Below are 27,799 nucleotides of genomic sequence, written 5' to 3'. Positions count from 1 at the left end.
CCTGCCAGATAGTGCCCCTTGTAGCCCCCCTCGATACCCCTGGACCACTCCTCACCAGTGTCCCCAGCTCCCGCCAAAGCCCCCCCTGCCCGCGGAACAGCCAACCCCTCCCGACTGTGGCGGCGCTGTACCGGAGAATCCTGCCCACTGGATCTGAAATTCCTACATTGATCATAAGATTTTTGTTTGAATCAATGAATAGGATGAGAGCTGCTAGATACAATTATTTCTATTTCTGTTTACATACTCTCATATGAACAAGGAATATCTGAGCTCTCATCCACTTAGGTGAGTCACTTTGCTCAATTTTAAATCATTAGACTTTCCTTACTTGTATATCTCAGTATTGCACCAGGTGGTGCATTTGTTTTTGCATAGCCATTTCTATAGCTCCATCTGGGTTTCTAAAAACATAAGACAAGCAAATATCCTAACCGCTTTGCTCATTCTCCCTTGGGATATGTGTGTCGGTGGCGAGGCCAGCAGTTGTAGCCCATCCCTAATTGCCCTTGAACTGAATGGGTTGCCACACCATTCCAGAGATCAGTCATTCACATTGCTGTGGGGCTGCAGTCTCATGACCAGACCAGGCCAGGACGGCAGATTTTCTTCCCTGAAGCGAGCCAGATGTGTTTGTATGACAATCAACGATAGTCATAGATATTAATACAAATATGTTTCAATCATGGTTTGTTTTCCTTTCAGCTCGAAGATATGATGGCTAAAAGGAAAAAATCTTATGCAATTATTCACTTGATTAAGACCCATAATATTCGAGTCATTACGATCATTGTCCTTCTCGTGTGGTGAGTATTTAATTGAATCATAGAATGTTATAGCATTGTATTTGGACATCAAATCTGCACCGGCTCTAATGCAGTTAGTCCCCTTCATCTCCCACTATATCCTTGCAACTTTTTCTTCTTCGAGTATTAATTCAATTCACATTTAAACAATGCATTGAATTTAGATCCGCTGTGCTTATCAATCAGTGCATTCCATATCCTAACCACTAATTGTAAACACTCACTTTGACTCCCCTTTTTTTGCCAAACGTCCTAAACCAGTTCCCTCTGTTTTTTTTAATTCTTACATGGGATGTGGGTGTCGCTGGCTAGACCAACATTTATTGCCCATCTCTGGTTGCCCTTGAAAAAGTAGTGGTGAGCTGCCTGCTTGAACTGCTGCAGTCTATGTGATGTAGGAACACCCACAGTGCTGTTAGGGAGTGAAGGGACGGTGATATATTTCCAAGCCTGGATGGTGTGTGGCTTGGAAGGAAATTTCCAGGTGGTGGTGTTGCCTTGTCCTTCTAGGTGGTAGATGTTGTGGGTTTGGAAGGTGCTGCTATTGGTGAGGTTTTCAATAGTCTCCTCTTTATGAAAAAACATTATTTTTTTCTTCATTCATATTGTAAGTTTTTAGTTTATAACAATGCAGAAATATGCACAGTTACATTAAGTGAGGCAGTGTAATTTAAAGACAGGCACAGAATAGGGGTACTGGTTTGGCATGTTTCCCTTCACATGTATTATCTTCTGGCTCAGTGAGGTTTCTCTTACTCTGTGAGTGGTTTGGAGATGGTCAATATTTACTTTTCTTAAAACTGTTTATTTATACTATTTACATCCAAATACATTATTCGCTGTAAACAGTGTTCTGCTGTTTTTTCCCCTTAGAGCCTGTTGCCCATCTGCCTCTGATGTCATACTTACATCATGATTAACATCAGTGCATAATTAACATAACCCTTTGCCTCTAATCCAAAATATCAGCTCAAAACTGTTGGCTTTTTGGCTAAACTAGTTACCCAACATTCCCACCTCATATAGTGTTTCCAGTTTTTATCAAACTCTGATCTTGCTCTCCCCATCTCCAAGTCACTTTGGCCAAAGGCTTCAATCCCCCACAGTGTTCTCAGCTCTCTTGACGGACATATGAGACATATGTGTTTTCCCTTATCTACTCCTTGGAAGGCAAACACATTGGTGGAGTGGGATCTGCTTTTCATGACAGCTGGTTCCTGGGCTGTGACCCTTACATTGAACTGATTGTAACAGCAGTGAAAACCAATTTGGAAAACCTGACTCGAGAGAACCCTCCAAGATTTAAACAATCACAAACCCTCAAAAAGTAAGACAATAGACTGAAATTCTCTCTTGTATCTTCTGTATTGCACATTGAGTCATGAATGAATCAGGTAGATCGAGAAAATGAAGAACAACTTGAAAATACAGCAGGATACGGGGAAAAGAGGACTTCCCTGCTACGTTTAAGGGAGCTTGGCTTGATACAATTCACACCTCTTTAACCTGGGGTTACCCCATCTCTGGATCTGTAAAGATTTAATCACCTGCTAATGCTCGCATTCCAAGCATTGTCTGGCATCTTTGAATCTGTCTATATATATGTTTCTGGAACATACCTCTTCATTCACCTGAGGAAGGAGCAGCGCTCCGAAAGCTAGTGACATCGAAACAAACCTGTTGGACTTTAACCTGGTGTTGTAAGACTTCTTACTGTGCTCACCCCAGTCCAACGCCGGCATCTCCACATCACATTTAAGGTAGGGAGGATATCATTTAGCGGAGGCAGTGGCGTAGTGGTATTGTCACTGGACTAGTATTCCAGAGACCCAGAGTACTGCCCTGGGGTCCCAGGTTCAAATCCCACCATGCAGATGGTGAAATTTGAATTCAATAAAAATTTGGTATTAAAAGTCTAGTGATGACGATGAAACCATTGCCGATTGTCGTAAAAACCCATCTGGTTCAATAATGTCCTTTAGGGAAGGAAATGTGCCACCCTGGTCTGGCCTATATGTGATCCAGACCCACAGCAATGTGGTTGACTCTTAACTACCCCTCAAGGACAATTTGGGATGGGTAATAAATGCTGGCACAGCCTGCGATGCCCACGTCCCATGAACAAATTTTAAAAATTTCCATGCTTCAGCACGAGGCTGCTCTGCTGCTGACAATGGGATCTCAGAGTTAGCAGGAGAGTTTACGATCGAACCGTCATCAACAATGGAATAAACTTCTGGATCGGGATCTATGGCAATTTCCTGAATAGTAAGTACTCTTGCTTGTGAGGTCAACATCCGTATCAAGGACAGTTACTACAAGAGTCTCAGTCGTAATAGGAAAGACAGCTAGTAGCAATACTTCTTCAGGTATTTGCTCTGTAGCCAACTCTGCCGTCTGATGCTGTGGCCATTTCCTTAGCTGTGGTATAGTGTTTTTGTGAGGGCCACGAAGAATCCAGCACGAGTTTTAAGGATACAAAGAAATAACAATTATTTACAATAACATATATATACAACAGCAACTTCCCTTGCTGCTCATTCCTTCCTGGCTGGTTCCAAACTGGCCAGCTTCATTTATGCAGGGAGTCTGCTAATGATTTCTCTGCCCCCCTTCATTGGGGAAGCTCATACTCTGACAGGATTGTGGGATTGTCAGTAGTCCCCAGCCAATGGTAAACAGGCAGGTTATAACATCCCTCCCCCCCCCCCCCCCCCCCCCCCCCCCCCCAAAGTCCAAGGAATCCACCGAAGACCCTGGCGAAGGAGGGCGTCGGACACCTTTTGCCGCAGGCCGGACACCATTTGAACGAGGCGCTGGATCGGGCGGCGTGTAACGAGACGGAGACCGGCACTTCCGTGATGAATGACGTAACGGTTGTACATCCACGGCCCGTGGGCCCAAGAAATCCCCCTCTGAGGTGTCCTGTGTCTCCATCTCGGAGTCAGAGTCTGCTGCCTCCGTCATCTTGGCGTCTCTATCTCCACACGGTTCTGTAACGACTTTGCAGGCTTTGACTGAGGCACCAGAGGAAGATTGTGAGGAATACTTTCCATTGTGTCTGGTCTCTGTGGCTGTACAAATGAGCTCCGGGGATGGGGAATCTTTGGAAGGGATAGTCTTCTGCACCGAATGTGGTCGACATGTTTGTGCTGGAGACGACCCTGGGCTTGCACCTGGTAAGAGATAGGGCCCGTTTGGCGAAAGATTACATCAGGGACCCACTGGGCACCACCAGCAAAATTCCGAACGAACACTGGGTCACCGGGTGTAAGCTGCCGAATCGGCCGATGCGAGAAAAAACATGTCCCTGCCGTTCTTGTGTGCGGCGTACTTTTGCGCCAATGTCCGGGAAAACCATGCTAAGGCAGGTGCGAAATCTACGGCCCATTAGGAGTTCTGCGGGAGCTACCCCAGTCACCACATGGGGGGATGGTCCTATACGAAAACAAAAAAACGAGCCATTCTCGTGTCCATTGACCCGGAAGACTGCTTCTTTAGGCCTCGTTTGAAGGTCTGCACTGCGCGCTCCGCCAATCCATTTGAAGCTGGGTGGTAAGGGGCAGTGCGGATATGGCGTATGCCGTTCATCTTCATGAACCTCGCAAACCCCTCACTTGTGAATGGAGTACCGTTGTCCGTGACCAGCACCTCGGGGAGGCCATGCGTACTGAAAGACAAACGCATCTTCTCAGTTGTTACGCAGGATGTTGTGCCTACCATCTTATGCACCTCTAGCCATTTACACTGGGCATCGATTAATAGAAGGAACATGGATCCTTGAAAAGGGCCGGCGAAATCTGCATGCAAGGCCGCCCTGGCCATTCCCAGTGATGTATGGGCACGGCCGGCGGAAGCTTCTGATGCTCCTGGTAAATGGAGCAGTTTTGGACCACCTTCTCAATGTCGGTGTCGAGGCCTGGCCACCAGACATAACTCCGGGCCAACATTTTCATTTTGGTCACACCTGGATGCCCATTGTGCAAGTCTCTTAATATCAGCTCCTGTCCTTTTTCTGGGACAATCACATGCGTCCCCCACAAGAGGATGCGGTCTTCCACGCTGAATTCTGACAGCTTGTAGGAAAATGCCCGCAACTCGCCTGGGAGCTGTCTATGCTGCCCACCATACAGGACTATGTGCCGAACCTTTGACAGGACTGGCTCCGTCTGGGTCCACTCACAGATCTGTGATGCAGTGACAGGCAAGGTGTCCATAAAATGTAGGGTTGCAACCACCTCACCGGTCGTGGGGGTCGACATGGGACCGGTCGATAAAGGCAATCGGCTCAGTGCGTCGGCATTCGCTATCTGGGTTCCTGGTTTGTGCTCCAGAGAATACTCGTATGCAGCGAGCAACAAAGCCCAGCGCTGGATCCGTGCGGAAGCAATGGGCGGTATTGGCTTATCCTCTCTGAAAAGTCCCAGCAGAGGCTTATGATCAGTCACGATAGTGAAGTGGCGGCCATACACGTACTGGTGGAAAGTTTCACGGCAAAGCCAACTGCCAGGCCCTCCTTCTCGATCTGCGCATACTTTTTTTTCCGCTGCAGTCAATGTGCGGGAGGCGAAAGCTATTGGCCCCATTCTCCATCTTGTGGGACAGGACGGCCCCAATACCATATGGGGATGCATCACATATGATGAGCAAAGGCTTTCCAGGATCATAGTGGGTTAGTAACCCAGACAACGACAATTGTTGTTTTATCCGGCGGAAAGCGGTTTCTTGCGGCTGACCCCAAACCCAGGTGTGATTCTTCTTTAGCAGAAGGTGCAACGGGGCCAGCGTAGTTGCCAGATTTGGCAGGAACTTCCCGTAATAGTTTATGAGGCCGAGAAAAGAGCGAAGATGCGAAGTGTCAGTCGGGGCAGGGGCCTGTTGAATCGCGAGCACCTTCTCTGCGACTGGGTGCAAACCTTTGCAGTCCACCCGATAACCCTGGTAGACTACTTCCTTCGCCTGAAAGATGCACTTTGTGCGACATAAACGGACTCCAGCCTCCGAAAAGCGTCTAAGGACAGCCTCCAGATTTTCCAAGTGTTCCTGCTCCGACGTCCCTGTGATCAAAACGTCATCGAAGTTTACAGCGACACACGGTAAACCTCTCAAAATGCCCTCCATAACACGTTGAAAAATAGCACAGGCAGAGGATACTCCAAAGGGCAAACGTGTATATTCATACAGGCCCCGGTGTGTATTAATCGTTACATATGGCCGGGAGGCAGGGTCCAGCTACAACTGTAGGTAGGCGTGACTCATATTTAATTTTATGAACGAGAGTCCGCCTGCAAGCTTCGCGTAGAGATCCTCTATGCGAGGCATTGGATATCGGTCGAGTCGGGAAGCCGTATTCACTGTAAGTTTATAGTCGCTGCACAAGCGAACTGTGGCATCTGGCTTCATTACAGGTACAATTGGTGCTACCCAGTCAGCGAAACAGACGGGCCTAATAATACCCAAAGTCTCCAAACGAGTGAGCTCCCCTTCTAACTTCTCGAGCAAGGCGTACGGCACCGGGCGCGCCCGGAAATAACGTGGCGTGGCTCCTGGTTCTTCTTGGATACAGGCTTTTATTTTCCCCAAACCGGGCTGGAATACATCTGGGTATCGTCCTAGCACCTCAGTAAACCCTCCAGAAACTGTTTGGAGGATGCGCTGCCACTGCAAGCGCAAATGGCACAACCAGTCTCGACCCAACAGGCTGGGCCCATGGCTGCGCACCACGGTAAGTGGGAAACGCCCCTCCTGGCGTCCATAAACAACAGGGGTCATTGTGGTTCCTGCAATGTCCAATGGTTCCCCCGTGTAGGTGGCCAACCTGGCCTGTGTGTCAGTTAATGTAAGGGTCTGTATACCCTGCTTGATGCAGTCAAATGTCCTCTGGGCGATCACGGTGACCGCTGCGCCAGTGTCCAACTCCATCTCAAGCGGGTGACCATTGACCCATACTGTCACCTTAATGTTGGCCACATGGGGAGCTGCCACACAATGCAGCTACAGGCAGTTGTCCTCCGTCTCCACATCCTCGGGAGTAGTCGCCGCAGGTTCATCCAAATGGTAGGTACGGCCCCATGGCTGGTCCTAGTTTCGGTCAGAACGACCATGCCTCTGGCGCCCCCAGGACCGGCGTCCGTGACGGGATCGGTGCCTACAAGTCTGACACGGACATGGCTCCTCATCCATTGGTTCTGGAGAAGGCTCCCTTCGGGAAGGAATATCCGATGGCCACTGGCGTCGATCCGGACATCGCCTCGCCCAAGGTACCGCAGGGGTGCGGGGGGACGTTTTCAGATGGAAGGGGTTGCGCCTCAAGGCGTGCACCTCCATTCCCTGTAGCTCCTGCACTCCTCGTTCTGCACTCTCTCGGGACAATACTATTTGAATGGCCTGTTGAAAAGTCAATGTTGACTCAGCTAACAACTTTCTCTGGGTGCCCACATTGTTAATACCGCAAACCAAACGGTCGCATAACATTTCTGACAAGGTCTCACCACAGTCACAGTACTCTGCAATCCTGCATACCGTGGATAGAAAGTCGGCAAGGGATTCTCCTGGGGTCCTCTCAGCGGTATTAAACCGGTTATGTTGGACTATCGTGGACGGGGTTGGGTCAAAATGTTGCCCCACTAAGTTCACAAGTGCATCAAACGTTTTGGTGTCCGGCGCAGCTGGGTACAAAAGGCTCCTAATCACCCCAAACGTATGCGGGCTGCAGGTGTGAGCAATATGACCACCTGGTGCTCGTTTTCGGTGATGTTGTTTGCCCGGAAATAGTAATGCATCCGTTGTGCGTACTAGTTCCAGCTTTCCAGCGCAGCATCAAAAACATCCAAACATCCATGCAGAGGCATGGTGTAATAGAAAACAACTTCCAACCTGTGTCCAACAAAAATCCAGGGGGGTGGCTACAGCTGTGTAGACAGCTATTCACTTTAACCCTCGTCGCCAGTTTTGTGAGGGCCACGAAGAATCCATCACGAGTTTTAAGGATACAAAGAAATAAAATGTATTTCCAATAACATATATATACAACAGCAGCAGCAACTTCCCTTGCTGCTCATTCCTTCCTGGCTGGTTCCAAGTTGGCCAGCTTTATCTATGCAGGGAATCTGCTGATGATTTCTCCGCCCCCCTCATTGGGGAAGCTCATACTCCCACAGGATTGTGGGATTGTCATTAGTTCCCAGCCAATGGTAAGCAGGCAGGTTATAACAAGTGTCTTTACACTCCTGTACGGAGTGTAAAGACAAACTTATGTTTGTTACACCTTGCCTAATGTGTGAATTGTCCTCTGTGGCTTGATCGTGCTGTGCATGTGACAGCTAATAGCTTGGATTTTAGTTCAAAATTCTCTTTTTGGTGGTGAGACTTCTCCAATTCTTGCTTAAGTTCCATTTACTGTTTTTCCAAGGTACTCTGTAACTTAAACGTTCTGTAGTTTGGGCCTCTGCTTCTTTACTAAAAGGAAATCTTGAGTGCATCCATGGTTTGCTGGTAAGATCCAAGTGTGGGCTCCAGCTTACATTTGTACAAGTTAATACGCTCTGAACTTTCAGCATTGGTTTGATCCAATTTGGATTGTGCGTTTCATTCTCACTGGATAGCTTTCTGCTAGCTGCTTGCAATTGCTGATGCATATCATCGGTGGACACAGGGAAACGAGTGAATAAATTCACCACTTTATTACCTTCTTCAAAAAAGGAATATGCTCCAAAGAGACAACAAAGGCTTCACAATCATTGGCAGTGGAGTCAAAAGAATGTAGCAAGGTCTCGGATGTCTTCTTCTTCCTCCAACAGATAATCTGCATCTGCGGTGGCTTCATTCTCTTAAACTCTGTTCTGAAAGAGCAAGCCACAGTCCAGAAGCCAATCTGATGAATGTTCACATTCTTCGTTAGTGCATTCTGTTTCCTCCTCTTCCAGCCTATGCCAAAGAGAAATGAAAGGTCTGTAATCCCCTCCTGTGGTGCTCCATCGGGAAAGACTATCTGTGTCACGAGTTGACTTCAGTTTCTGCTGCAGTTTTGCGCTTTTCCAGTTCCTTGGAAGAATTTTGGAAATTAAATCCTGGGCATCATTCTCCGAACCCCCGCCGGGTCGGAGAATGGCCGTTGGCCGCCGTGAATCCCGCCCCCGCCGAAGTCTCCGGTACCGGAGATTGGGGGGGGTGGGAATCGGGCCGCGCCGGTTGGCGGGACCCCCCGCTGGATTCTCCGGCCCGGATGGGCCGAAGTCCCGCCCAGAAATTGCCTGTCCCGCCGGCGTAAATCAAACCTGGTATTTACCGGCGGGACCAGGTGGCGTGGGCGGGCTCCAGGGTCCTGGGGGGGGGCGCGGGGCGATCTGACCCCGGGGGGGTGCCCCCACGGTGGCCTGGTCCGCGATCGGGGCCCACCGATCTGCGGGCGGGCCTGTGCCGTGGGGGCATTCTTTCCCTTCCGCCTCCGCCACAGGCTCCACCATGGCGGAGGCGGAAGAGACTCTCCCCACTGCGCATGCGCGGGAAACTGACAGCGGCCGCTGACGCTCCCGCGCTTGCGCCGGGAAACTGACAGCGGCCGCTGACGCTCCCGCGCATGCGCCGCATTTCCGCGCCAGCTGGCGGGGCAACAAACGCCATTTCCGCCAGCTGGCGGGGCGGAAATCCCTCCGGCGTCGGCCTAGCCCCTCAATGTTGGGGCTAGGCCGCCAAAGATGCGGAGCATTCCGCACCTTTGGGCCGGCGCGATGCCCGTCTGATTGGCGCCGTCTTTAGCGCCGGTCGGCGGACATCCCGCCGTTGGGGGAGAATTTCGCCCCCTGTATTTAGCTCCGCTTTCACATATTGTTACCTCTTCGAGAATTTGTAGAGAAGTCCTGAATATGCTGCCCTATTGGGTCGAGAAATTTTCTGGTTCTGTAAGATCTAAATAGTTTCATTCATTATCGTTGCGTTTAAAAGTTATAGTGAATTTGGCCCCTCACTTAGATTCAGTGCCACAGCCCCTCAGATGGCTAGATTTCTGAATCCATCAGTCAGTCCTGAAGCCAGTTCAATTTGTCAGATAGGATTGTGATCCTAGCATCAGTCTCCACTTTAAAATCTGTTCTACATCTGCTAACTTCTAGATTTATAGACTAGAACTGCTTATCTTTGATTTATTTTGGGAAATCCTAAGGTTCAAATGCTATATTTCCAATTTCTTGGACTTTAAAATGGTTGGAAGCTTGTCCCAGTTTTCTTCTTAAATTGTGCTTCAGATCTGCAGAATTGTTTAAAATGTCTGATCTTGCTGCAGAGAAAGCAGTCGGCTCTTTCTGCTGAGCATTCTTTGCAACGATGCTGCTTTTCGTGGCCGCATCTGAAATATTTTAAAATAATTGTTTTTACTCGCCTTTTTTGCAGCTTTGGCAGACTTTTTCATTATTTTTTTCAGTGGGCAGGGCTCCCAACCTTGGACCTACATATTGGACTGACCCCTCTCAAGCCTCAATGTCTCCCCAAAGTATACTCCATTCCTACCTTTGTAGCTCCACCTGCCTTGTAAATGGTTCAGTTTTCTCTAACATTTGAACCTTAATTTGAAAAATGTCCTACAGCATCTCGTTAAGCACACCATCTACAATGCAGCCACAAATTAAATCAAGCGCTAAAGCTCCGGGGCTGCAACTAATGGATCAATCATTGCAAATCATTACTAAATTAATTGATGGATTCACCTGAACTTTCGCTGCTTTGATTGAATCTCACCCATTCAATAACCAGATTCTTCTTCGGGCCAAAGCAACTAAAGACCCTCAAAACCTTCTTCAAGGAAACCACTGTCTCCTTGATGCCTTCTCTCACCAGACAATCATCAGCTATGGCCTCAATCACATACAAGAGGATACTGACCTGATATTTTTGTCTTTTCCTGTAATCCAAAGCTTTCTAGTACCTTTCAAACTATTGCCTCCAGAACTCGTATTACTCGCCCCTCCCAAGGTATAGCTTACTTTTGTCCTTCGCAAAGCTGAGCTGTTCCGAGGTCCAGATCTCTGGGTTGCTAATCTGTGGCCTCAGTTTTCTTAAACTATGGCCTCCACCATTGCCACCATGTTTGACTTATTGCCCTTCACGTGTATTGTCTAATGGTTCGATTAAGTTTCTCTTATTCTCTGCGTGACTTGGAGATGGTCAATATTTAACTTTTCTTAATCAGTTTATTTACACTATTAAATCCAAGACCTCACGATAAGTATATTATTCCCTGGATCCACAATGTTTACATCTTGCTCCCTTGAGCCTGTTGATCACCTGCCTCAGGTGTCATGTTTGCATCCTCATTACCATTATTGCCTGATTATTATTATTATAATAAATCTTGACTCTACAGATACTTCAAGATATTGCAATTGCAGAGTGATACAAACAGTGCAGTATATTAAGCCACATCCAAATGAAAGTATAATACCCAAGTCAAATTGTATTATGCATGTGAACTGGCGCAAATACTTCAATAATTTGAAGTGATAGTTAAAAATATATCTGTCGCACTGAGGGAATGAGATAAGGAATTCACTCAGTCTCAGCTGGATAAACAAGAGAGAGCCAGCATGCTGTGCTACCCCTTTAGAATGTTAGAAATCGGAATGGAATCATGCATACAGATATTGTATTCGGCATTTGAATTTCCAAGTAAATTCCAATGTTGCTGTTTCTCAGAGGAGAATCCGGGTGGGGTCTAAAATTAGCAGGGTAATCAGGCAACGTTCCTGTTCACCGTGTAAAGTGTATGTTGAGCAGATCTGCTGCCTCCCACCTTGGTAAAAAATAATAGGTGAAACATATGAATGAGAAACAAAATCCGATTAAAACCAAAATGGAAAATATGGAATAAGTGAAGAAAGTTTTTAAAAATTGTTTTTACAAATAGATATTTCCTTTTTTTTTGCAGGATGATTTTGGCAATTGGATATTTTGGCCTGTCTTTGAGCACACCCAATCTCCATGGTGATGCATATTTGAACTGCTTTTTCTCGGCTGTCATCGAAGTTCCGGCCTACGTAGCATCTTGGCTTTTTCTTCGGAGGTTTTCTCGCAGGTTCAGCCTTTCAGGCTCATTTTTTCTCGGTGGAGCTGTCCTTCTGTTCATCCAGCTCATACCTTCAAGTAATTTTTTTACAATGCAGCTAAAATTGTCTTAACCTGGCTTTCGTTAAATGTTTTAAAGCAGCATTTTATGATAAATTGAAATACATTATGTGATGGTTCCCTTATTAGATTTCAGCATTCCAGCACACACTTCCACAAACTATTAAGACTCAGCACCTCATCCTTATAATACAGCTAAGATCAGTTTCACTGATCAATAATTAAGACCACTTGTGGCACATGGTGGTAAAGTAGTTAGCACTGCTATCTTACAGCGCCAGGGATCAAGGTTTCATTCCGGCCTTGGGTGACTGTGTGGAGTTTGCACATTCTCCCCGTGTCTGCGTGGGATTCCTCCTGCTTTCCAAAGATTTGCAGGTTAGGTGGATTGGCCATGATAAATTGTCCCCGAGTGTCCAAAGGTTAAGTGGGGTATGGCGTTGCAGGGATAGTGCAGGGAGCAGCCGAGGTGGGGGTGCTCTTTCAATGGGTTGGTGCACTCGATGCAGACTCCTTCTGTATTGTTGGGATTCTATGATGATTCTTATCTTAATATCAGAGAATAAAGGTTTCCCCATTAAAGCATGCATGGTTTGTTTAAACAGTGTCACCCTAAGTTCATACTGTTTTAACCATTCCTTCAAACTGATTTAAATACAAACACCTAATCGTATTTGGCGATTAAGACTGCTTCAGCTCAACTTAAAGAAGTTCCGTCATAAAATAATAAAACAAGTTTGTTTCTTCACAAACATCTGTTTTTCCTGTTTCTCCAATGAACTTGACTGTTAATTTCCCAACCATAAGTCAAAACAGAACCATTTAATTTGAAGTGGTAACTCAATTACAAAGAGTCATGGAAGTATCATGAAATGAACAGTAAGAAAAGATAAGAGAATAATTTTATTTTCCTGTTTAATTGGACATGTGTGCCGCTGTGTAGGGCAGTATTTATTGCCTATCCCTAGAAGGCAGTAGTGAGCACATTCTTGAACCGCTGCTGTCCATATGATGTCAGTACATGCACATTGCTACCAGGGAGGGAGTTCCGGGAGTTTGATTCAGCAACAGTGAAGGGACGGCAATATATTTGTTCCGGGAGTTTGATCCAGCAACAGTGAAGGGACGGCAATATATTTCCAAGTCAGGATGATGTGTGACTTGGAGGACAACCTGCAGGTGGTGACGTTCCCATGCATCTGCTGCCCTTGCTCTTCTGGGTGGTAGAGATCATGGGGTTGGAAGGTGCTGGCAAAGTGGCCTTGGTGAGTTGCTACAGTGCATCTTGTAGATGGTGCACTCTGCTGTCACTGTCTATTGGTGGTGGAGGGAGTGAATATTGAATGTGGTGGTGGGGTGCCAATAAAGTTAGCTGCTTCATCTTGAATGGTGTTGCATATCTTGAGTGTTGTTGGAGCTGCACGCAACCAGGCAAATAATATATATTTTTTAATATCCTTATTGTCACAAGTAGGCTTACATTAACACTGCAATTAAGTTACTGTGAAAAGCCCCTAGTCGCCACATTCCAGCGCCTGATCGGGTACACGGAGGGTGAATTCAGAATGTCCAAATTACCTAACAGCACACCTTTCGGGACTTGTGGGAAGAAACTGGAGCACCCGGAGGAAACCCACGCAGACATGGGGAGAACATGCAGACGCCGCAAAGACAGTGGCCCAAGCTGGGAATCGAACCTGGGAACCTGGTGCTGTGAAGCAACAGTGCTATCCACTGTGCTAAAATGGAGAGTATTCCATCACACTCCGGACTTATGCCAATTAGATGGTTCACAGACTTTGGGAAGTCAGGAAGTGAGTTAGTCTCCACAGAATTCCCAGTCTCTGAATGCTACATTTTGTTCTGTGGATAAATTTACTAACATAATACAAAGATTATGCTCATTCCAGGAGTTGACACCAAGAGTGGTGGTTTCTTTTTAGGAGGATTTTTTGTAGCTCCCTAGATGTAGACTGCTTGCCTTTATTGTTCCTATCATTGTGACAACTCTGTTGTAATTCCTCTTTTATTTCCCAGCTTTTCCATGAGCTTTATTACACTTGTCTATACAGATCAGTGGTGATGTCCTCGAAATCAGCAATGGAGAACGTCAGGTACATTTGACATATTAGCTTTCAGAGAGGGAAAGAATATACTGAATTATAGCCATCACACTCGCACACCTCTACACTTTCAAATTCCAGTGAAAGGTTGTCAGTCTGAACTATGTGTCGTGTTGGGTGTTCTGATGCACAAATGATCCAACACGGCTGTAGATGATACAACTCTGTTTTATTGTCTAATCAACGGTAACAACTAACTACTGGCTTGGGTACGTGCTTCACCAGCTAACCTGTGGACCCCGCCCTATCACTATCTTAGTGAGGTACTCAGCACATGGTCTATGTCTGAGTGGCACGCTGTGAGCTCTGTGCTCTGAGCTATCTCCTGGTAGAATCCCCGGGAACTGTGGTGTTTCCTGTTTTATAGTGCGTGTGCTCTCACTGGTGATTGGCTGCGATGTTATGTGTGTGCTGGTTGGTCCAACTGCCTGTCCATCAGTGTGTGTGTGATTGCACCATGATATGCTGATCTGGATATCATGACACTATGAACTCTCTTTGCCCCTCTGTAGATGCTGCCATGTCTGCGAAGCATCTGTGCCATTTTCTGTTTTCCTTTCAAATGGATATTTTCTTACATTCAGGAATCAGTTCAAAACATTTATCAGCTTTTGCAAAATACTATGATGTAAAACTACATTATTGTCCATATCTTCTGTAATTTAGCACCGAACAGTGCCTGCTATTGGACCCTCCCTTGCCTGTTTATTCTCCATGATCTTTTGCATACAAGTTGCTGTAAGTGGAAGATTGAATTGGTGCAATGCCTGCTACATGGTAACTGGGCCATAGTGAACAGTGGTGTATCTCCTTAACCAATCAGATTGAAGGATCCTAAAATTATTAGAGAAAGTGTAGCCACTTAAAATGGCTAACTCCAGATTTAAAAACGGCAAAGGCTGATGGGAAAGTCAGCCAACAGGACACAAATGAGCAGCTGCAGGTTGAGTGTGTATTTACCTCTGGAAAGGCCAGACAAGATCGATACCAGCAACCATCAGCATAACAAAACACCAGCCATCTGCATACTAATGAGCAATCCCCGGGAACAATGAGCAACATTTAGACACATAAAGCAAAACCAGACTCTTTGGCGCCGGCAGAAGCCTACACAAAAGGAGGTGAACGACCACCTCAGGACCGCCCATCGATCAGGGAACCGCTCCAGCATTGGAGAAAATCGAACCAAGTGATTGGGACAAAGTCCAATCACTTGGAACCAGGTCCCGAAAGGCGGGAAGCCCCTGGGGACTATAAGAATTAAGCCCAAGTTCAAATCGTTCTTCTTGACCGGGTCACTCAGCAATGCAAACCAACCTTTGACAGTGACCGGTTCAGCCGCCGCCGATATCCAGTAAGTCTTACTTCAACGCTCGCTACGAGATAGGCGCTCCTAGCTACCAATCTGTACCAACTTCGAATCACGCAGGCTCAGAACCCGAACGAAAGGCCATTTGTTTCCCCGACCTGGTGGGCCAGTTCCAAGTTAAGTATTGGCCTGTTAGCTGTAGAAGTAGCTTAGACGTAGAATTTGTACATGAGTAGTGTATAATAAATGTGCTTTGATTTAAATCTTACTAAGCGGTGTATTGGATTATTGATCATTACTCGGACTTGAACCACGTGGCGGTATCATAAAGATACCTGGCGACTCAAGAGCAAAGGTGATAAAACAGAGCAGTTAAACTAAGGCAAAAGTTAGCAACAAAAGGTGTGAATAAGGATGTGTAATACAGAACGATGAATTCCGTGTCAAATTAGGCACAGAAAGGGAAATAAAGAGCATAAAGAAAGCTATGATTACGAGAAAGGGAAAGTAAAACACTCAATGCATTTGAATGGGAATAGAAGCAGAGAATGTTATTTTTCTGTGCTGTATCTCCAACAGCAAATTTTAATTTCTGTGTTTCATCAAGTATCTGTCATCGCCTGAAGTTGCTGCGGTTTTCGCCCTGAAAAATAGCTCCTCAGTTATTTTGACAGCTATTTTTGAGCCAATTATCACACAGCCTTTTTGCTTATTCATTCACAGGATGTGGGCATCGCTGGCTGGGCCAGCATTTGTTACCCATCCCTAATTGCCCATGAACTGCATGGCTTGTTAGGCCATTTAAGAGTGCAGTTAAGAGTCAACCACATTGGTGTGGATCTGGAGTTACCAGGTAAGGACGGTTCATATCCTTCCCTTTAGGGATATCAGTGAATCACGGCAATCAACAATGGTTCCTTGGTCATCATTGGTCCTTTTTATTCCAAACTTTATTGAATTCAAATGTTGCCATCTGCCATGGTGGGATTCAAACGTAGAATTCAAACCGGGGTCCCCAGAGCATTACCTTGGATTGCTAGGCCAGTGACATAACCGTTTCCGCCTCCACTTTCAGAGTTACAATATACTTAATAGCAATCCAAAGTACAAACAACACTACCATCAAATTATACTGTTATCTAATTAACCCTTTCCTGTCTGTGTTTTTACATTCACCCATTATAATCCACTTCACTTTTTCCAGTCTTGTCTAACTGATTATAGCTAGAGCAGTTCTACGAATGGCTTCTATTCCCACCTCCACACCTTTTCCTCGGGAATCTCTCAGGATTCATCCCTGGTCTCATCCTCATCATCATCTGCATGTTGCCCCTTACCAACATCATCCATCCACAGACATGGTCAGGTTTCACATGTACACAGATGTCACCAAGCTCTGTCACTCTCAATTTCTACCAGGTCGCCCCCTCAACCTCCATTGTTCCAGTGAGAACAAACCAAGTTTATCCAATCTCTCCTCATAGCTGATGCCCTCCATACCAGGCAACATCCTGGTAAACCTCTTCTGTTCCCTCTTCAAAGCCTCTACACTCTTCTGGTAGTTTGGCGACCAGAATTGAACACTATATTCCAAGTGTGGCCTAACTAAGGTTCTTTACACCTTCAGCATGACTTGCCAATTTTTATACTCACTGCCCCAGCTGATGAAGGCAAGCATGCCATATGCCTCTTGACTACTTTCTACACCTGCGTTGCCACCGTGGTCCTGTACACCCAGATCCCTCTGCCTGTGAATGCTCTTAAGGGTTCTACCATTTACTGTATATTACCCACCTGTATTAGACCTTCGAAATGCATTACCTCACATTTGTCCAGATTAAACTCCATCTGCCATCTCTCCGCCCAAGTCTCCAAATGATCTATATCCTGCTGTATCATCTGACAGTCCTCATCACTATCCGCAATTCCATCAACCTTTGTGTCATCCGCAAACTTATTGATCAGAGTAGCTACATTTTCCTCCAAATCATTTATATATATATATATATATATCTATTACAAACAGCAAAGGTTCCAGCACTGATCCCTGCGGAACAGCACTAGCCCTCCATTCAGAAAAGCACCCTTCTATGACCGAGCCAGTTCTGTATCCATCTTGCCAGCTCACCTCTTATCCCATGTGACTTCACCTTCTGTACCAGTATGCCATGAGGGACCTTGTCAAAGGCTTTACTAAAGTCCATGTAGACAACATCCACTGTCCTACCTTCATCAATCACCTTTGCCACTTCCTAAAAAAATCTTGATCGAGTTAGTTCACAAAACCATGTTGCCTCTCACTAATACGTCCATTTGCTTCCAAATGGGAGTAAATCCTATCTCAAAGAATCTTCTCCAATAATTTCCCTTTCACTGACATAAGGCTCACCGGCCTTTCCTGGATTATCTTTGCTACCCTTCCTAAACAAAGGAACAACATTAGCAATTCTCCAGTCCTCTGAGACCTCACCTGTAGTCAGTGAGGATATGAAGATTTCTGTCAAGGCCCCAGCAATTTCCTCCCTGGCCTCCCTCAGTATTCTGGGATAGATCCCATCAGGCCCTGAGGACTTAACTGCCTTTTTCAATACACCCAGCACCTCCTTTTTGATCTCAATATGACTCTGTCTTTCTACACACCCTTCCACAGACTCATCCACCAAGTCCTTCTCTTTGGTGAATACTGATGAAAACTGTTGAATACGGAGACTGTGGGGTGATAGGTGAGGAGCAGGATAACTCTGTCTTAGTTCTGCAAAGGAAGGTGAGTGAGAGCAGAATGTGGGAAATGTGAGGGGCACGGTCAAGAGCCCTGACAACTGTGGTGGGTCCTCAGTTGAGGAAAAGAGAAGATAGCTCTAAAATGCTGGTGTAAAAGGTTGCACCATTGGAAAAGATGCAATGGAGATGGAGGAATTGAAAAATGGAATGAAGTCGTCAGAGGGTTTACAGTTGAAAGAACTATGGTGCAAGTAGCTCTGGGAGTCAGAAGGCTTATAATAGATATTTATTGATAGCCTGCCTCCAGATATGGAGGAAGGAAAGTCAAGGAAGTGAAGGGAAGAGTTGGAAATGGAATAGTCTAGGCTACTTGTTAACTGATGAAAAGTTAGAAAAAGTGGAGATGCAAAGACACTTGAGAGTCCAGGTACAGAGATAATTGAAATGTCATGAATAGATACAGAGGATGGAATCTTCTGGACTCACCAGCAGCAGCATGACTGGCGGGCAAATTTAATTTAGCGTGAGGCCAATAATCATTGTGATCTCAGGATGAATGATCGGAATTTTATTATCAGTACTTTGAAGGCGGGTTAAAGGTGGAATGAGCTTCCTGACTAACACTGTCAGGAAACCCTATTGCATACATTATAAAAGGCCACCTCACTGGATTTAAGTTCCCCATGTTATGATTCGTAGCCAGACCAAAGGTTGTTGTTGAGATCTGATTAGGGACCAATAATGGTTTCTTTAAAGTTGATAAAGTTTGAGATCAAAGACACTTATTAAATCAAGAAAGTAACACGATTCCATCTAGTTTTGAACAAACAAAAATAAATTTAAAGGTTAGAACGATAAAACCATTTACGATAATTAACTTATATTCTCACATTCAGGGGGGGGGGATCACGCCAAGCCACCCCGACGCTGGCTCGCCAATTCTCCGGCGCCGATTTTCAGGCGCCTGCAGGATCGCTGCCGCGCCGATCAGGGGGCTTTGAAAGCGGCTCCTCCGGCGATACTCCGGGCCTTGACAGCCCGAGTGCCAGCCGCGTTCAGCCGAGTCCCAACGGCGGGGGTTATGTATGGTCCCACACAGGATCCCGGAGCTCTGTGTGCGGGGGCCGTCCTGATGGGGGGTGCGGTGGCCTGGCCCACGATCGGGGCCTACCAATCGGCAGGCGGGCTATTTCCGTGGAGGCCGATGTTCCTTCGTGCCGGGCCCCTGTCGGGCTCAGCATTATTGCCCGGGGGCCGGAGCGGAGATGGGAACCCACGGGCATGCTCAAACTCGCACCTGCCGTGGCGCCCATGCACAAACTCGCGCCGGCCGTAGCGCGCCGGCTTTCGGGCACAGGAGCTGCGGAGACCACTCCGAAGCCGTACCAGCCCCCTAGGAAGGGGTGGATAGCTGCCAGATGAGGCCCGTTGACGCCAGAGTGGCTTGCGCCACTTTTCACGCTGGCGTCAGAACTTGGCCGCAGGATTGGAGAATCCCGGCCCTTGCCTTGAAATTCATTCCACCTTGGGTGGCTTCAAACAACTGCCCACCTTGCAGGGTTTCAGTCTTGCCTTCCGAGATTTTATTCCCCTCGGTACCTGAGTACACTCAAGCATCAACTTACATGCACAATTTCAGCTTTTTGGCCAGGCCAGGCAGAACACTACTGCTCTAAAGATACCTCAATAGTCGACATCACAATGTTGCCAATCTTCGGCTGCTTTTTTGGGTCCTCGGGGCTTGTTCTGAGCAATCTTCGATTACCAATGCTCCTCCGAGCTCATTTCACTTAAAGTCTGTTCCATGCAGCCCTCCTTACCCCCCCCCTTGTCCCTCTGTGAGACACTTCTCGATTCTGCGAGGTCATCTGACCTGGCCTTTTGAGCCCTACTTTTCTTCAGGTAGGCGGACAGGGCCTGTCCTGGGCCCAAATAATGTGAAGATACTAAAAATGCCCATATTCAGCTCACTCCTAGCCTGCACATGCGTCCTAAGTCCGAAGACTGTCAGGATTTGGAGTACCTAGCATCTCTTCCCAGCAAACGGATAAGTATGGCTTTCATTTGTGCCACACAAATGGCAGACAATAATCATCTCCAACAAGAGAGGGTCTAACCACATTCACTTGACATTGAATATCACAATTATCGCTGAATCCCCCATCAACAATATCATGAGGATCACCATTGACCAAAACTTAATGGACTAGCCACACCTGTACATAGCTGCAAAAGTAGATCAGAGATTGGGAATTCTGTGACATGCAACTCACCGCCTGGTTCTCCAAAGCACAAGCAAGGTGTATGATGGGTTATCAGTCATCAGGAAAATGCTTGCATCTGTTGTTAAGGAAATCTTCATGCACATGGAAAAATCACAAAATGATCAGACAAAGTCAATATGGTTTTGCAAAACGAAATTCTGTTTTGTCAAATTTTTTTGTGTTCTTTGGATGTGTAGCCATCTGGGATGGCCACTTCCCGAATACAAAATGGACGCTCGCAAAGAATGTAGGGAACTGTGGACAATGTTAGGAAAACAAGCAGGCACAGAGCCTGTACGCATATTGGAGAAACAGCACGTCAGCACGGTAGCGTTGTGGATAGCACAATTGCTTCCCAGCTCCAGGGTCCCAGGTTCGATTCCGGCTTGGGTCACTGTCTGTGCGGAGTCTGCACATCCTCCCCATGTGTGCGTGAGTTTCCTCCAAGTGCTCTGGTTTCCTCCCACAGTCCAAAGATGTGCAGGTTAGGTGGATTGGCCATGATAAATTGCCCTTAGTGTCCAAAATTGCACTTAATGTTGAGTGGGGTTACTGGGTTATGGGGATAGGGTGGCGGTGTTGACCTTGGGTAGGGTGCTCTTTCCAAGAGCCGGTGCAGATTCGATGGGCCGAATGGCCTCCTGTACTGTAAATTCTATGAAAGCTCCCAGACGGAATTGAAACTATTAGGTCAATTAATATATTGATGGCCCATCTCTGGGAACAAAGGAAAGACATTCAAGCAACCGATACTATTTCAGACATCCTGGTGCCAGTTCCCCAACTGAAAGCACAAAAAAAGCAAGGCCAATGGCCACCAAAGACACGCCCAACCATCAGGGCACCCACCCCTTTATTGGTCAAGATCAATACCAGTGAACAAGAAGCGGCCCAATTAATTGGGGCCAAGTTTAAGGCCCGCCTAAAAGCGCGCGAAGCCCCTCGGCAGGTATAAGAAGGAATCCCCCCGAGAGAATCGCTCTCTTGGATTAGGCTCTCAAAGCGGAGATACCCATCCATCAGCTGCACCAGAAACAAGTAAGTCCAAGGTCAACGCTCACTACCAGACGGACGACCTTAGCTGTTCTCCTGTACCACTTCGAACCCTACAACCTCAGATCCGAACAACGGCCATTGTTCCTCTGACTGAGTGGGCACCCGAAGCTAAGTATAGGCATTAGCATTAGAGATAGTTTAGTTTGTAGTACTTTGTGCAAGAGTGGATATTACCGTGTGTGTAAATAAATAGTATTGACTTTGAACTAACTAACTGGTGTATTGGCTCTTTGATCAGTATTCGGGTTTGAACCTTGTGGCGGTATCGAGAGATACCTGGCGACTCTAAAGCAAACATAATTAGGATTAAGGAAGGCGACCATATTGACCGCCACATTCATAACCAGAGAAACAGAGCAACAGATGTAGGATAAAGTGTTGTACATTTGGATTTCCAAAATACATTCAGGATAAGGTCTCATGAAGTTGACAGCAATATATTATGATGGATGGAAGATGAGTTAAAACGGAAATAGGGATAAACAGGATATTTTCAAGTTGGCAGGCTGTAACTAGTGCTGCAAGGATCAGTGCTGGGGCCTCAGCTATTTGCAATTTACATTAATGACAAAGAGGCTGAAATTATTGTATTGAAGTATTTGACAATGCATAGCTAAGTGTGAATATAAGCTGTGAGGGGACCGCAAAGATCCTATTAAAGATATAGACAGTCGACAGATAGAGTGCAGTCTGGGTGAATGCGAGTCTATTTACTTTTGATAATAAGAATAGGAAAGCAGAATATTTTTTAAAAGACATGAAACATCGAAATGACATTGGAATATCACGGGAGCAGGAGATGCAAGCTGTTACACAGACCTAAAGAATGGACAACATTGAGCACAGCCCAAAACAGCAAGCAGCTGAAAGCAGCAGGGACAATTCCAGGGCTTATCAGAAGCATGTAATTCACCCAAACACTCCCACAACCACTTCAGACTGCAGAAGGCCCACAGCAGGCCTTGACCAGGGAAAAATATTTGCAAGATATAGAACTGCTTCAGGATTACATGGAAAAGACTAGTGAAAGCACATAAATACTCTCTGATGCAGGATCCATCACTAGTGACGTGATAGCAAGACAGGGGGCAGATATGACTTCAGCTTCTTATGAAGAAGTCGTGTAAGCCTTCAACTCTTATTTCAGCGAAATTTAATAATCAAGGTGGGTAAGTTTGATAGACAAAAGCTAAGGGCATGTAAAGGCATGGATTTGTTCATCCAAGATTCCTATAGGCTGGCAAATAATGGCACTTATGAAATTTTAAAAGATGAGCTGATTTGGAACAAAATCTTAGAAGGAATCCTAGACTAAGCATTATCAGATCTCTTATGGCTGAGAGGATTTGTCACTGCTGTAAATAATGCAGGTCGCAAGACAAACCGATCTGAGGAAACATAATCAGGTTTTCCATCAAGGGAAATCAAAGGTCAGCGAGCTGTTAAAACAGGGTCAACAGTGATCCTGGAATATGAACCAGCAAAAAAGGCTTTCGAAAGCATTAAGCAAGTTCTGATCTCTTCAGAAATCTTGGCTCATTATGACCCAGAATTTTTGACCATAGTAGTGACAGATCCATCATCTACAGGTCTTGCCTTAGCACTAAACCAAGAGCAGAGAGATGGCAAGCCTAGACCAGTCGACGATACCTCTAGATTACTAACAGAAATAGAACAATGCAACGCCATCGTAGAAAAATAATCTTTGCAGAAATGTTGGCAAGCAAAAGATTTTCGGACTATGAAACAGACAATAAACTTCTAGCCACTCTTCTGAACTTGAAAGAAATTGTGAAGATACCACCTAGATTTCAACAGTTCACGTTAAAGTTGATGAGTCCGTCACAGAGTATGTACAAGAGAAGTATCAAACAACGGCTGACACACCATAATGAATACCAGCTGAAGGAACCAAACAAGAGGATTTAAACTTCATCGAGGAGGTTCAAACATATATGTCCTTATTCTTTCAGCATTTACCAGCTTCTGCAAAGCAGTTGCAGGAAAAAGCAAGCCCAGAAACAAGATAAACAATGCCTTCAAATCTGAGAGTATTGTCTGGAAGGATGGCCAGAATATGTCCCCAGGAATCTGATACTATACCAGTCCTTTGAATAGTGCAAGCATCTCATTGTCATTGATGGCTTAGTCTTCAATGAGAAAATAATCATACTGAGGACATTTCAGCATGATATTCATCAAAAATGTTCCCAAGATTATCTAGGTACTGTAAAGTGTGCGAGGCCACAACAATCAGTCTGGTAGCCAGATATTACTCGCTCTGTACAAGAAATGATTCCTAACTGTCTTACGAGTGCTGTAAATTGCCAAGAACAAAAAGAGTCACCGTTAGCTTCTAGCAGAGAACCTGTGAATGTACTCATTTTAATTTAAGTGGAAATCCTTCCTTACTGTAATTGATTACTGCTCATGGAAGATTGAAGTAAGCTGCTTGCATTGTATCACAGCAGAAACAAGTCATTCAATCCCTCAAGAGAATTTAGTAAATACACAGCATTCCAGACATTTTAGTGTCTGACAATTGGCTGCAATTTGCAAATGAGTTGTTCTAAAACTTTGCACACGAATCCGCTTTGTTCATTTAAACAGTTTGCCTCACTATCCTCAAGCAAATGGAAAAGCTGAGAGATGTATATGACATATTAATTTGATTTATTAAAGAAAAACAAAGACCTAAATCGAGATCTTTTGAGTTATCGAATCTCACCGTCAGAGTGAAGGAAGAAGATTGAGAACACAGTGTCCATCCCTGACACAAAAAGTCAAATCCAGCTTCACCACAAATGAACACAAGAGGGTAAAATAGACGACGAACAATGAAACAACCAGGCCTGAGACCAATAGAGGAAAGTTGCAATCATTGGAAAATGTTACAATATTACAAAGAACAAAGAAAAGCACAGCGCAGGAACAGGCCCTTCGGCCCTCCAAGCCTGCCCGTCTAAACTAAAATCTTCTACACTTCCGGGGTCCATATCCCTCTATTCCCATCCTATTCATGTATTTGTCAAGGTGCCCCTTAAATGTCACTATCGTCCCTGCTTCCACCATCTCCTCCGGCAGCGAGTTCCAGGCACCCACGACCCTCTGTGTAAAGAACTTGCCTCGTACATCTCCTCTAAACCTTGCCCCTCGCACCTTAAACCTATGCCCCCTAGTAATTGACCCCTCGACCCTGGGAAAAAGACTGACTATCCACTCTGCCTATGCCCCTCCCGCCGGCATGAATTACTCACCACGCACGGCGGGACATGGCAGGTATGTATGCAGGGGGCGGTCTTGGGGGGATCCCGGCCCCCACGGTGGCCTGGCCCGCAGTCGGGGCCTACCGATCTGCGGGCGGGCTGGTTCCGTGGGGGGCCTTCTTTCCTCCGCACTGGGCCCCTGTAGGACTCCGGCATATTGCCCAGGGGCCAGCACGGAGAAGGGAACCCCCGCGCATACGCGGAAATACGCTGGCTGGTCCGCGCATGCGCAAACACGCGTTGGCCCTTCGGCTCCGGCTGGAGCGCCACCAACCACTACTGCGTCAAACTAGCCCCTGAAAACATGGAGAATTCCTCACTTTCTGGGGCTGTTGACACCGGAGTGGTTGGCGCCTGTTTTCCCGCAGGTGTGGGGACATAGCCCTATTTTTGCAGAATCCCGCTCCTTGTCTTTTTGGATCTCAATGTGACCCAGGCTATCTACACACCCTTCTCCAGACTCAACATCCACCAATTCCTTCTCTTTGGTGAATACTGATGCAAAGTATTCATTTTGTACTTCGCCCATTTCCTCTGGCTCCACACATAGATTCCCTCCCCTGTCCTTCAGTGGGCCAACCCTTTCCCTGGCTAGCCTCTGGCTTTTTATGTACGTGTAAAAAGCTTTGGGATTTTCCTTAACCCTAATTGCCAATGACTTTTCGTGACCCCTTTTAGCCCTCCTGACTCCTTGCTTAAGTTCCTTCCTACTTTGCTTATATTCCACACAGGCTTCGTCTGTTCCCAGCCTTCTAGCCCTGACAAATGCCTCCTTTTTGATTTTGACAAGACCTACAATATCCAAGATTCCAGAAATTTACCATATTTATCCTTCTTCCTCACAGGTCCTGAATTCCTTTCAACTGACATTTGAAAGCCTCCCCCATGTCAGATGTTTATTTACCCTCAAACATCCGCCCCCAATCTAGGTTCTTCAGTTCCCGCCTAATATTATTATAATTAGCCTTCCCCCAATTTAGCGCATTCACCCTAGGACCACTCTTATCCTTGTCCACCAGCGCTTTAAAACTTACTGAATTGTGGTCACAGTCCCCGAAATGCTCCCCTACTGAAACTTCTGCCACCTGGCTGGGCTCATTCCCCAATACCTGGTCCAGTATAGTCCCTTCCCTAGTTGGACTATCTACTTATTGTTTTAAGAAGCCTTCCTGGATGCTACTTACAAACTCTGCCCCGTCCAAGCCCCTAGCACTAAGTGAGTCCCAGTCAATATTGGGGAAGTTAAAGTCTCTCATCAAAACAACCCTGTTGTTTATACTCCTTTCCAAAATCTGTCTACCTATCTGCTCCTCGATCTCCCGCTGGCTGTTGGGAGGCCTGTAGTAAACCCCCAACATTGTGACTGCACCCTTCTTATTTCTGATCTCTACCCATATAGCCTCGCTGCCCTCTGAGGTATCCCCCCGCAGTACAGCTGTGATATTCTCCCGAACCAGTAGTGCATCTCTCCACCCCTTTTACCTCCCCCTCTATCCCACCTGAAACATCTAAATCCTAGAACGTTTAGCTGCCAATCCTGTCCTTACCTCAACCAGGTCTCTGTAATGGCAACAACATTATAGTTCCAAGTACTAATCCAAGCTCTAAATTCATCTGCCTTACCTGTTATACTTCTTGCATTAAAACATATGCACTTCAGGCCACCAGTTCCGCTGTTTTCAGCAACATCTTCCTGTCTGCTCTTCCTCAGAGCCATACTGGCCCTATTCCCTAGTTTTTTCACCTTCCAACCTATTGCTCCAGTACCCATCCCCCTGCCATACTAGTTTAAACCCTCCCGTGTGACACTAGCAAACCTCACGGCCAGGATATTTATGCCTCTCCAGTTTAGATGCAACCCATCCTTCTTATACAGGTCACAACTGCCCCGGAAGAGCTCCCAGTGGTCCAGATAACTGAAACCCTCCCTCCTACACTACCTGTTTAGCCACGTGTTTAGCTGCTCTATTTTCCTATATCTAGCCTCACTGGCATGTGGCACAGGGAGTAATCCCGAGATTACAACCTGTGTAGGGTTGAGACAGGCCAGTGAGATACCACCAGGAGACACTACAGCACCTTAATATCCTCGGAAGTGTTGCTCGTTTTAGCCTTAGTTCAATTGCTTTTGTTCTGTTACCTTTGCTCTTGAGTCGCCAGGTATCTTTCTGATACCGCCACGTGGTTCAAGTCCGAGTAATGATCAATAATCCAACACACCGCTTAGTAAGAGTTAAATCAACGCACATTTATTATGTACAGCAATCAATACTTATACATTAATTCTATTTCTAAGCTACTTCCTACAACTAACAGGCCAATACTTAACTTTGGAAATGGCCCACCAGGTCAGTGAAACGAATGGCCTTTCGTATGGGTTCTGAGCCTGCGGGATTCAAAGCTGGTACAGGTCGATAGTCAGGAGTGCCTATCTCGTAGCGAGCGTTGGAGTAAGACTTACTATTTCTCGCGGCTGTGCAGAGGGTCAGCAGAAGGGTCTCGAAGGGTGCGGAGAGGAGAAGATGGGTCGATTTGAACTTGGCCCCTATTCTTATAGTCCCCAGTGGCTTCACGCCTCTCGGGGCGGACCTTGTACCTGGTTCCAAGTGATTAGACTTGGTCCCAATCACTTGGTTCGATATTCTCCAATGCTGGAGTGATTCCTTGATCGAGGGGTGGTCATTCACCTCACTTTGTGTAAGCTCCTGCTGGCGCCGAAAAGTCTGCGTTGGCTTTGTGTTTCTAATTTGTAGCATATTGTTCCCGCAATTGCTACTTACTATGCAGATGGCTGGTGTGTTGCTTTGTTGATGGCTGCAGGTATCGATTCTGTCTGGCTTCCCCAGAGGCGAATACACTGTTTCACCTGCAGCTGTCTGTTTGAGTCCTGTTGGCTGATTTTCCCATCAGCCTCTTCCGTTCGCCATTTTAAAATCGGGGTTTGGCCATTCTAATCGGGAATTAGCCATTTTAACCGGCTACAGAATGAAAGCCAATTGAAACTTTGGTTTACTACTAAGATACTGAAGAATAAGAAATACTTTATACAAGCACTACAGCCACTCATGAGAAGATCATTCCACCAACTGGAGGGAGAGTACTGAATATCCTTGACCTCAAAAAGAGGTGAGAACAAGGT

General features: G+C 46.2%; 1 protein-coding gene across 3 annotated transcripts in view; it reads left to right on the top strand.

The window, feature by feature from the left end:
* LOC140427053 (organic cation/carnitine transporter 2-like) overlaps positions 1-27,799 on the top strand; it is a 332,051-nt gene that overhangs the window by 277,973 nt on the left and 26,279 nt on the right. For all 3 annotated transcript variants that reach the window (XM_072512506.1, XM_072512505.1, XM_072512504.1), the window contains exons 6-7: positions 706-806; positions 11,725-11,939. In XM_072512506.1, coding sequence (XP_072368607.1) covers positions 706-806; positions 11,725-11,939 — 316 coding nt within the window. The remainder of the gene's footprint in view (positions 1-705; positions 807-11,724; positions 11,940-27,799) is intronic.

Source organism: Scyliorhinus torazame, chromosome 7 (assembly GCF_047496885.1).
Source record: "Scyliorhinus torazame isolate Kashiwa2021f chromosome 7, sScyTor2.1, whole genome shotgun sequence".
In the NCBI taxonomy this organism is placed as follows: Eukaryota; Metazoa; Chordata; class Chondrichthyes; order Carcharhiniformes; family Scyliorhinidae; genus Scyliorhinus; species Scyliorhinus torazame.
This window is presented reverse-complemented; position numbering and strand designations above follow the sequence as displayed.